Source organism: Emydura macquarii, unplaced genomic scaffold (genome assembly GCF_026122565.2).
Source record: "Emydura macquarii macquarii isolate MOO-44397 ecotype Brisbane River unplaced genomic scaffold, CSIRO-AGI_Emac_v2 contig_1451, whole genome shotgun sequence".
Classification (NCBI taxonomy): domain Eukaryota; kingdom Metazoa; phylum Chordata; order Testudines; family Chelidae; genus Emydura; species Emydura macquarii.
Window position 1 is genome coordinate 16,741,706 of NW_027131588.1, and position 12,084 is coordinate 16,753,789.

The window sequence follows — 12,084 nt, forward strand, 5'->3', positions numbered from 1 at the left end:
CATTGATTGGTGGTCAGGCAGGCAGAGGAACAAGAGCATTTTGTGGCGCCTGTAATGTGCTTACAAGACAGTACGATAATGTTAAAAATCAGGTATCGAGTCCAGGTGGTTGTGCTAATTGATCCCCTCACAAGCTGGCGGAGCGGGTAAGCAGTGGACAGGCATGGAGAAGGAGTTTATCCTCTCACTTCTGTGGGATAATCCCTCCTGGTCAGGGTTGAGGCCTGTTGGCGGGGGGTCAGTGATTTGGGAAGTAGCTTCCGCTGCTGTGGTCCTGTCAGATCTGTCCTGGGGATAAACAGAAGGCTTCAGTCTCCAGAGCTGCCAAGCCAGCATTGTTCACCACCAGTGTGTGTTATCAAACATGACGATGAAATGAAAAATGAGACAAGGATGGACCCTAGTGAAATAATCACATATAAAGGGCCAGATTCAGCCAAGGGTCTGTGGTGGAGAGACCCGGAAAGGGAACCAGGTAGTGCAAAAGTGGTCACAACCGCCTACTGTTTGCTAGGAAAGGGAGGGGACAGGCTGTCAGAAGCCAGCAGAGCCCCAGAAGTGTGGTGCCCAGAGCAGAGAAGTGGTCACAGGAAGAGCTGCTGGGGGAGCAGGCTGGGTCCATTGTTCCCCTTGGCAAATTTTAGGCTCCCCCTGAATAGATTTTTAAAGCTTCCCTTCCAAGTGGCAGCTCCATGAAAAGCCAAACGCAATATCTCCATTTTGGGCCACAGAGGGCATCGTGGGACTAGCACGATTTATACTCTCCCCTGCGTTGGCTGAATTCCGCAGCGGGAAGCAAGTGGCTTTTGATCCCCACAACCCACGTTCTTTCAAACTCCTGTGCCATTATACACAGATTTTAGGCTGTTACCACCAAAGTCTGTGATGCTGCCCACTGCCATGCTAGTCTGCACTGTACATCGCTGCTGGTGACACTCACACACCCTTTGATAAAGGAGTCGCCAAAGCTCCTGTCCCTCTGTGAGCCGTGCTGCAGATCCACTTCGATCTGAGACATTCATTAGTGTCGTTTGCCAAAAGGTTTATGTAACAGATGTTACAGAGCAGAGAAAGAGACACACACACACAGCGATACTGGAAGAGCTGTTGGGGTGATGGAGGGAAGATATTCTGTGGGACTGAAGTAGCTCAGAGACACAGCTGCATCTGCTGAACAGCAACTCATGTCTCTGTGTAACCATGCTGTATTTTCAGCTTGTCATCATGGCTGGGACCGTTCTGCTCGCCTACTACTTCGAGTGCACTGACACTTTTCAGGTGCATATCCAGGGTTTCTTCTGTCAGGACGGAGATTTGATGAAGCCTTACCCAGGAACGGAGGATGAGAGCTTTATTTCGCCTCTGGTGCTGTATTGTGTGCTGGCTTCGACCCCAACAGCTATTGTAAGTATAAAAACACTTTCACTCTTCAATGTTAATGCAAAAAAATGGGGGGAGGAAACAGGAGGGGGAGAAATCCCTGCTTTTCCTTTTCCTCTTCCTCTTTTCAACTGTAATTAATGTATGTTTCTGTTGTAGCAAAACAGAGAGAGCAGACTGATAAAATCCACATCAGTTATCCACAGTGGTTCTGGTTAATTCTAATACTATCAAAAAGCAAGATGAAGCTGCCTACAGTGTAAGAATGTACAGTAGCTAGCTCACTTTAATAGTTGGTTATGAATTCCATGGTTTCCAGAGAGGCCCCAAATGTAAAAATTGTGTGTTCTTGGCAATAAAATAACTGGAATAAGATTTGAATCAGACCTGAAACGAACATGTGGTACAGCTAGGACTATTTGCTTCTATTCTAAATGGACTGCTGAGGGCTCGGATGAGAAGAATGCTGCTTTGGAATTGTTTCTAGTTATTGATAAGTGCAAACGTGCTTTATTTTTATGTCTCTTACTCTCAGGCACACAGACAGTTAACTCTCTTCTTTACCTTTTTCCCTTTTACAGTCCCACAAGACAATAAAGTCAACCCCCGTGCAGTTATATCTGCTAAAGCCATTTTCAAGTAGCTGAATACTGAAAGCTCTAAACTGCTTATTAAAGTCATTTAATCTCAAAACATGGGTTTTTTTTTTCTTTTCTTGCACAAAAAATAACAAATATAATTAATAGCTCGCTTTGTTAGTAATAATCATGTAGTTAAACGAATGCAATTTGATCAGATATTGTTCTTTTCTGTGTGTCTTTTTTCTGCAGAGTTACTATCTCTTATATGTGGATCTTTAAGAGGGCTGATTGCATGTCATTAAATTTCCTGGGTTTTCTTTTTTTCTTTCTAGTTTAATGCAAATTTGGGACCATAGTGGAACTAATAGAAACAGGCAATACAGAAAATAATCAGGGAAAAAGGAGAAGACTTTCAAAAATTCCTAAGGGATTTAGGTGCACAGGTCCTACTGAAAGCTAGTGGGACTTGTATGCCTACCTCCCTTATCTGCTTTTGAAAATCTTCCCTAGTAGCAACTGTATTTTCTGCATTCGTGCTCCAGGCTAAACAGGTAATTTGACTTGGTTGAGTTCACTTAATGCTGCACCAATGTCAGGGTTTGCAAATAAAGTAGTTGCATTGTGACCAGGGAATGTTGTCTTTTTACACCCATCCTTTCCCACCAAAATGCATTTTGTGCCATCTAGGCAAGTAGCTTTTGGCAAGCAGCGTTTGTACAGGGAGGTTTAATACACTCCTCGCCATGGATTTGATATTGCACCATTGAACTCAGTGGTAGATTTGTCTTTGACTTCATGGGAACGGGATCTGGCCTGAGATGATCAAGTATTGGTACAATGCTGCTCTCTCGGAGCCTGTTCCTTGGGGAGTCTTCATCTGGGTAGGGCAAAGTTGCTGTGGCATTTTAAATGTTGTTTCATTGGATGAACGTTTTCCCTCCACCGCGAAGGTCAGTGAGAGATCTTTCCTTCCTCAAGGCTCCTCAGCTACCTTCCTTGGCCAAGAAAGGCTGAGTGGGGATATCACTGGAGCCCATCAGTGCTGTTCCGTCTTCAATTACAGAGTAATCTGACGTGTTCCTGCTGCCAGGAGTTGCACAATGCTGCCTTTGTAGCATACATCACCCTTACCAGCCCAGGCCTGGGAGTCAAACTCAAAGAGCTATTGGATCAGCCCCCTAAAGCCTTTTTGTCTCATATTCAGTATATTCTGGTGTCGAGCACTGGGTTCTATTTCCCATCCAATCCCAAAACAAAACATGTGTCGGGGGTATCTAGTATCTCAGACCTTCACACCTGAGTGGTTTGATCTGAGTGAGTTCCGTACTTTTCTAAGACACCCTCACCTATTTCTTTCTAAGCCACCATTTCCCCCCCAGGCACACTGAGGCAAGAGGCCCACATTCCCATTCCTAGCAGCTATGTCTGTGCACCCCTTCCTTGCACACCAACCAGTAGAAGCATCATCTCTAAGGAAGTCTTGACAGCTCCTGCCAGAATGAGGCATCTCTGAACTCTGACCCACCTGCACGACGTGAAGGTCATTGTGCATTGCACTGCCTACCAGATCACCATTCAGACATACCCTTATGGATGGTTACAGACGCCATTTATGCTGCCCTCACAGCTACTGTAGCATGCAAAGGAATTTGAAAGCCAGCGGAACCCACGTGAGGTGCAGCCGAATGAAAGCGTCCTGTCTCTTCCAGTTATGCTCTGGTAATTGTATTCTCCAGAGGACAACCCAAAATCAGGTTTCCTTCTCAAACGCCAAACTGCTTCACATTAAGAACTCCTCCGTGGCCCTTTGAACAGATGACGTGCCAGGTAAAAGTTTTAGGAGTGCTGAGGTCGGTTCTCTCGTTGGTGTGTCTGCCTAGCTCTGCTTAACATGAATGAGAGTCACATGTATGTCTAGAGAGACTACACTCATTTCAGGTTAATCCACAGCTTCACTTGAGTCTCTGCACTTTGCTATCCAGAGAAATCTCTGTCAGTCCACAGCCAGGAGTACGGAGAAAGCATTAAAGTCAAGGCTAATGCCAGTCCTCTGTTACAGCAGTGATCATCACAAGTGAGATTATTGCTGCTGTTCTTACAAGAATGTCTGCAGGATCCTTGGATAAGAGCTGCATGCTCTAGGGGGTAGGGGTTAGCAGACGCTGCCTCACTTCAGATTAACCCATAAACCATGAACTACGCGCTGCTTCAGGCTTACCAAACACGCTGCATGCACTTCGAAGCAGAGTCCAAGTCAGAGTAATGGGTCAATTTGGCTAAGAGGATTTATTACTGTGAATCCGATTTGCCCTTATTTTATCACAGCGCCAGCACCGCATGGCATGAGGGAAATAACTATTAACCCAGCTTCTTGGCATCTCAAAGAAAAACAACTGGAGAGAGTGTGGTAAAACCAGCCACTCACACACCCACCCTAGGGCATAAACTGGCATACAGCAGACAGGCCTGTTAAAGTGCAATCCCACGTGCATGTGTTTGAAAGTCCTAATTCTAGTGCAGCTTTGGAAGGTTGCAGAATTTGAAGGGCGCATGTTAGCGAATACAGGCCATCTTGGGGAAAGTTCGGTTTGTTTGCATTTTTTATGCACCCCAAGTGGAATCAAATGGCTGTGACTAGAGATGGAGGTCAAAATGCATGCATAAATCCATGTGCCCCCAAGCAAATCAAATGCTTATCAGAAACACTCTTCTTATTTGGTAACATACTGTGTGCTTTTACAACGAGAGTTCTGCGGCACTTTAAAGACTAACAAATTTAATTTTTGCAGGCATAAGCTTATGCCTACAAAAATTAAATTTGTTAGTCTTTAAAGTGCCGCAGAACTCTCATTGTTTTTGCTGTATACAGACTAACACGGCTACCCCTCTGGAACTGTGTGCTTTTAGCTATGTTGGGCCTGAGGCATAAATGAGATTCCCCTGGTTCTGCTCTCATCGAAACTTGCTGTTGTGAAAGTGGATCCATTAAGCTATTTTCTCTGCTGCATTGAATGTTTAATCTCTGCGCTCAGGCGTTACAAACATCCTTTTGATGTAATATCTGACGTAACCTTTTGCTGTCTGGTAATGGGAAGTCCCCACAAGGGGAACTGATTGCATCTCACTGGCTCACAGGTAAATAAATAAAAGGCTTGCACACCGGTGTCTCAAATCTCTGAAATGCATTTTTCTCCCCGATATTCCATTGAGGATAGTTCAAAGGGTTTCATCTTGCTGTATTCATTTGTAAATCTAGTCCCTGAGTACAGTGAAATTAGCATCTTCTCTGTAAAGCAGTGGGCAAATGGTGAATGAGATGGTAGTTTGCACCTGAACAAGGACAGAATGGCTTTTTTTTTCTCTTCCAAAGAAACTGCTGGCATTTTTATTTCTGATTTAATAACGTGGCCTCCTCTGGATCATAAATCTTCACCTCTCTAGTCTTAACCTTTCCTTTAGCTTTGGTGTAGAAAAATCATTCCTGGAGTCATGCTAACAGTAATTGTGTTTATTTTACATGCTACCTGCAGTGATGTATAGTTCCTGGCACAGTAAAAAACTCAACAAGACAGCCGAGGTTGCATGCTCATCTGGTGTAAATGGGCCCAGCTCTATTGGCATCAGTGGAGCTAGACTGATTACGATAGGAGAGGCTGCAAGCACTTTGGAGGACAGGAATATAATTCGAAAGGCTCTACACCAATTAGAGAATTGATGTGAGATCAACAAGGTGACGTTCAATAAAGACAAGTGCAAAGTCTTACACTTAGAAAAGAAAAATCAAATGTACAACAACTACAAAATGGGGAATAACTGGCTGGGTGGTAGTACTGCTGAAAAGGATCTGGGGGGAAAGTGTGGACCACAAATTGAATACGAGTAAAATATTTAATGCAGTTGCAAAAAAGGTAGTAAAGTTCTGAAATAGGCTTCTAATGGAGGTTATGGAGTCCCTGTCATTAGAGGTTTTTAAGAACAGGTTGGACAAACACCTGTCAAGGATGGTCTAGGTTCATTTGGTCCTGCCTCAGCGCAGGGGGCTGGACTTGATGACCTCTTGAGGTCCTTTCCAGCACTACATTTCTATGATTCTATGTCAGTGACTTCCCCAGAGACTGTAGTGTGTGTGGGTAAATGGGCTAACACTCCGTCTTCTGTGGAATCTTCTGTTCCTCTCCACAGTGTTTCTGTCCTTTTTCCTGCAAGTTTCCTTCTTCACTGAACTGTACCTTGAAGAGATTGCAACGTACTAAGTCAAAATGCCCCTTGCCATATCTCCTTAAGTCTCCATCAGGTATTTTTGTCCTGGGCTCAGATTGACATACACAGAGATCACTGCACATTCAGAAAGCCAGGTGTTTCTAAACTCTCAAAATTAGACACTGAGGAGTTCTAATAATCCAACTGACACTCACCAATCTTTCATTCAGTGATTTAATGGATAGATGTCCCCAGGGAAGAGACAAATTGGCTAGGGGGATTCTAGCATCATTTTCAGAGCTGCATTCTCAAAATGAGAACTGCATATTTGATATAAATGGGATACATACCTCCTAATCTTAGCTGGTTTTCCAGTGACGGGAATCCTAAAAATTAAGGGCAGCATAAAAAAATATCATTGCAATTTATCTGCATGTGTAACCCACACGCACTAACCATAGAACTCTGTCTCTCCTAGTGGTAGCTGGATCACATATAGAGGTTGATAAGCCTGCTACAGCTTTGACTAAGGCTTTGTCTTCACTGATGGTGGCAAATTCGCTGCCGTCAGATCGACTTATCTGGATCGACTGAGCAGTCAGTGAAGACCCGCTCAATCGATCCGGAAATCGACGTATTAAAACTGCCTTCTCAAGTTGTGCAGTGCAGTGAAGACAGCGTGCAGAACAAAAGCACAGAAGTTGACGTGAGTTATGCAAGATTTTTGTGTAGTTTGCGTAACTCCGGTCGACTGCCGCTGAATCTCCGAGGTGAGTGTAGACAAGCTCTAAGAGAGTTGGTTCTTTTAGCTCAGGCAATAGAAGCTCATGCTTTAAATTCTAAGGTCCCAGGTTTGATCTGCACTGCCACTGACCTAGCCAGGGACATCACGTTGCACATCTATAATTATACTGTGTACATAAGGTAGACTTCAGCACCCTCCATCCCTTGATGCATGAGACCTGAGTAGCAACAGGACAAAAAGATGGTTCAGGCCATTTTACTGTCCTTCAAGACTAACTTTGAAAATACAGGATTACTATGATTGGGCCAAACTTTAGTTTATGCCAAATAATCATTACAGAATTCACAAGGCTGCTGCTTACACTGGCCTGTCCATTATGGGTTGATTGTTTGGAAGGAGAATTTATTTCAAAAAGAGAAAGTTAAATGCTGACCTGAATGTTGGGTTGCATACAGGGAAACAAGTTTAACAGGTGTTTCTAGCATTTTCATATCATCTCTAATTCTCTTGATTGGGAAAAGGGCAACTGTCATGTGATTTTTAGCTAGCTTGACTGGGTTGCATAGGCCGAAGAATGTTTGTTGAGGATGACATTCAATGTAGAATCAATCAAACCAATCACTAAACCCAGTGATGATGAAATATGTACAAATCAGGAAGAAGCAGTTGCAGCTTTCCCCCAGACCTTGAATCGATCCCAGAATTATTCCTTTTAAATGTGTTTTCTCTCTTTGCTGGCTTTTGTTGGCTTATTACAGCCTTATTATTCTAGTGATTTATTTCTAGAACAGAAGCCAGGAAAATCCTGCATCGTGTTGGCTGAATCCTCAACTAGCTGCTCAGCAGCAGATGCTGAAGAAACCAAAAGGGAGTTAATTCCGTTCAGGGCTATGTTACAGTAACTTCCTCCCCGATTTTCAGGCAGAAATCCCTCAGCACCACACTGCTCCAGCGCCAGGGCAAGTTGTGAGGGTGAGGACTGACTAAACTCCATGGAAAGGGGAAATATGTGCCTGGAGCATCTTCTCCAATCTAGCATCCTTGTAGAAAAATGTGGCCCTTTTTCTCTATGTGGTATTGTATAATACAGAGCGGTCCAATGTCTCTCATTTCAGTTCCCAAGTTCTCTTTATTCCACATAAACTTGGGTTCTTCTCACTTCTATTGTTGGGGAATGATTTACACCAGATATGCAGAACCATGAGGTTACTGAGACAAATAGTGACACAGAAGGAAGGAATCCCCCAGCATTTCAGGTTTCCTACGTAAGCAATCTGTATCTCCTTTTCATCCCACATCATCCCACATTTGGGCCTTGGAAGCTTGGGGAGGGAGTTATGTGTAAATGTGTTTAAATGTTCACTAGTTTTTGAGGAAAAATTTATTCTTGTCTAGTGTCATTTATATTTACTGATGCATATTCACTGTGATGAAGCTAAAATGGAAATGTAATTAATGCATTTGTTCTTAGTTGTTTTCATAATAATACAAAACTTATAAAGCACTTTTCATGCCAGGGTGCCAAAGTGTTTTACAGTCAGCAATCAATTAACCCTTGCAATATCCTCTCAGGAATTATTAATAATTGCATTTTAAAACAGGGTTGACTGTAGCAGCTGAGAAGGATAAAGGCTTTTTACTCCTGAATTGATGTTAGGGAGTAGATATTTTTATCTAAACATTTTTAGGCAAAAAAATAGCTTTTTGATCAAAACAAAAATGTTCATGGAAAATTGTAAGTTTGGACATTTTCCAGTTTTCCAACAAAAAGCAAACAGACTTTTTTAAAAAAACTGAATTTTTTTTTTTTGGGCAGAAAACCAAAGTGATGATTGCAGGAAATTTCAGAATAAAAAACCTGAAATTTCCCAGAAAAAATATTTGCCACTTTTCGACCAGTTTTTTTAAGGAGTGAAGAATCGGGCCCGAAGAGACTTGCACAGCAAGCCAGCAACAGATACAAGGAAATAACTCCTCTCTTCTGATTCAGTCTCCTCTTTTTGCCACTTGGGGTTTATCAAGGGCTGGTGTAAATGGCTGCAAAAGGGACAAGACAGTGGAGGATCAGGCTTAGCATCAAGTCCAACATCTCAACAGAAAGACCAGTGCAATGCTCCAGTCATTTTTTCCTGCAATAATTCTTTTTGCAGACTTATCCTAAAATAGATTATGGATGTCTTTGTCGTGGCCTCTTTAATTTTCAAATAATTATGTCATAAATTGAACACAAAGGGAAGAATTTGAGTTTTGGTTCTGTTCTCATCTATGGAATCAATGGATCCTGGGTAGGTCTCCACTGTAGTGTTCAACTGAATCTCATACTTCATTTCCACACGTAATTAAAGGCACAATAACATAGACGTGCCTATTTAAGCTAAGCAGGGTCATAGTGAGTGCCTATATGGAAAGGAGGCTTCCAGAGAACAGCTCAGGGATGCAGTGAGTGGTATTGGGGATTGACTCTTCCCTCTCAACCAATACTGAATCTGTGTCCTAGCATGACACCTGATCCAAGATCAGACCCATGGAATTCGTATTATTATTATTTATGTGTATTATTGTAGTGCTTATTAGCCCTAGGTTTACAGCAGGACCCCATTGTGCTAGGTGGAAGACAAAGATGCTGTCTAAAGGCAGGGCGCTGACCACTTGTGCTCTCAAAATCCCACGCTACTTTTCACAAGAGCAGATGTGCTGTGTTACGGCAAATTCCATGGGCCTACTTCCACCTTCTTATGGGCTGTGCAATGTCTAGTGGTGGTAATGTGAATTACATGAGCGTATCAGAGGGCAAAAAGTTAGCCCCAGGTTGGGTAAGTGCACTCTAGTGAAAATGCCTCCTTTCATTTCAGTTTGGTAAGTTAGCCTTCACTTTCTGCCCTAAACTGTTGTGCACAGCTGCTGTGTTTCACGCCTGCTGTGGCTGCGTGTGAATAGTGTGTGGCACCAGGATTCCTAGGGAAAGAATCGATGAGGTTGGTAAAGCGTTGTGGCGTCCTTCTAGATGAAAAGTGCTGTGTAAGTAGAAATCACCAGTCGTCGTTTTAATACTTTTCATACTCACTGATAGTCTCATCATCGGGGTGTGAGTTGAGGGAGAATGGAGCTCCTCTTCTGAATATATTTTAATAAAGAAATTAGCTAATGAGCTTAATATACACAAGGAGAAAAAATAAGGGAACAGGTACTTTCTCTTGGTCAGTGTTTTGCTAACAGAGAGTTGCTCATAGACTATCAGGTATCCTTGGATCTCGCAATAAAATTATAGGTAGCAGATATAAAAGCTGAGCAATAGCTCTTTAGAAGTGTGGATTGTCTTATTTTTAAGAGCCCCTAGTGAAGAGATTTTCAAAGCCACCTAAGGGAATTAGGAATACAAATCCCAATGAAAGCCAGTGGAATTTTTGATGGGGCGTGTACCCCACACAGGCTCCAAAGGGTTTATGTGGACCTGAGAGGCCAATTAACATACCAGGCTGCACCTGGAGGGAGATCCAGGCTTAAGGGAGGATGAAGCCACGCTGAGGAGGGGCTGGGAGAAGAGTATGAACAGAGAGAGGCTGCAGGGAAAGAGACTGCACTTTGCAGACTAGAAACAGTAGAGACACCCAGGAGAGAGGAGGTGGTGGGGAGTTCCCCCTCTCTGGGAAGAGCCTGGAGGAAGGCAGACTGAAAAAGGCCACAGAAATGGAATTAATCCTACGATGGGCCCTGGAAAGGGGGCCAAGCACAGAGAATCAGCCCTAAGGGGTCAGCCTCCAGCAGAGAAAGGAGCCGGGGGCGGGAGGGAGGGGCACTCAGCAACAAGCCAGGGGACTGAGAATCAGAAGAGAGGCCATGTTAAGCACAGGCTGCAGGGAAGTAACACGAGGGGCTCAGGTCAGAAGTGGCCCAGGGAAACAGTAGCACATCTAAAGGAGCAGACCTAGCTGCTTAATACAAGGTCCATGGATTCAGAACCCAGAGCAGAGGGTGGAACTGGGTTTCCCTACCATCCCTCAGGAGGAGGTGTACAAGCCCGAAGCAAGGACCATTGAGCCAGGCTGGGAGCTGAAGACGGAGCCTGAAGGGGAGGTCAAGAAACAGCCCCGGAGGGGTGCAAGAATCTCTTGTGTTGGGACACTTCCTGATGTTTGTTACCCCAGAAGGGGTGGATTTAAATTGTGATCTGGCCGGAGGGCAACTTATGGGAAGAGAGATCACCACAGTGCTGGACCGACCAGCCGAGGACACTGGATAAGAAGAAATCCACCACACCCAACCCAGCCACAAGGAGGTGCTCAGTGATGAGTGAACCCCCCCTGAGTGCTCCTACATTGGTTCGGTGTTCTTGAAAATCTCCCCCCGTGTAAATGATGAGAAACGAACTGGAGCCATGAACCATTTTGCATCACCTGGATGAGGGCAATGGTTGCAGCTGGGCTGATGCACACCCGCAGGTATATGATGGAGCGAATGGGCTTGAGCTGAAACACTTGCTGGCTGTTAGTCAGCTCTCCTCCATTTAAGCCACTGCTACGATGTGGTGGGAAGGGTCCCAACACAATGGTTGTGCCTGTTTACATGATGTGGCTCAGGACAGATTTGTTCCAGAGAAGGTAATTTTTTCTCAAAGCTTTAGAGTCGTTGCATGGGGTCTTAAAACTCAGTTGACTGAAGCTGAGAACGCTAACTCTCAGCAGCTGGAATCCTTCCCTTCCCTTTTCTTTGCTGATTTGCTCACAGCTTGCCTCTCAGGCTGTACCCTTCTCCTACACAATACTTTCTTCTGCTGCAAATTGAGTGCTGTGCTCTTGATTAATTTAGTTCATTCTGCTCGTGTACTCTGGCATTAAAAATGCAGCTACACACATTCTCCCTTACATTAAATTCAATCAACATCCTACGGCACTCAGCTTCCTCACGCCTTTCAGCATCTCCTTGAAAGAGAGGAAGGATGGCCCAGTGATTAGGATGCTACTGCAGATCTCTGGAGACCAGCATTCAGTTTCTTACTCTGCTACAGACTTCTTGCATGACTTCAGGCAACTCTCTTTGTGCCTCAGTTCCCCTTTGATATAATGGGGATAATAGCGCTTCCTCACCTCACAGGGGTGTTGTCAGGACACATAGGTTAAAAAATTGTGAGGGTCTTAGATACAGTGGCGATGGAGGAGATATAAGTACCTAAGATGGAGA

General features: G+C 44.0%; 1 protein-coding gene across 1 annotated transcript in view; it reads left to right on the top strand.

Annotated features, from left to right (window-relative positions):
• The window catches only part of PLPPR1 (phospholipid phosphatase related 1), a 155,692-nt gene that overhangs the window by 115,130 nt on the left and 28,478 nt on the right, over positions 1 to 12,084 (top strand). Inside the window, exon 3 of the mRNA XM_067553254.1 lies at positions 1,216 to 1,404. Coding sequence (XP_067409355.1) covers positions 1,216 to 1,404 — 189 coding nt within the window. The remainder of the gene's footprint in view (positions 1 to 1,215; positions 1,405 to 12,084) is intronic.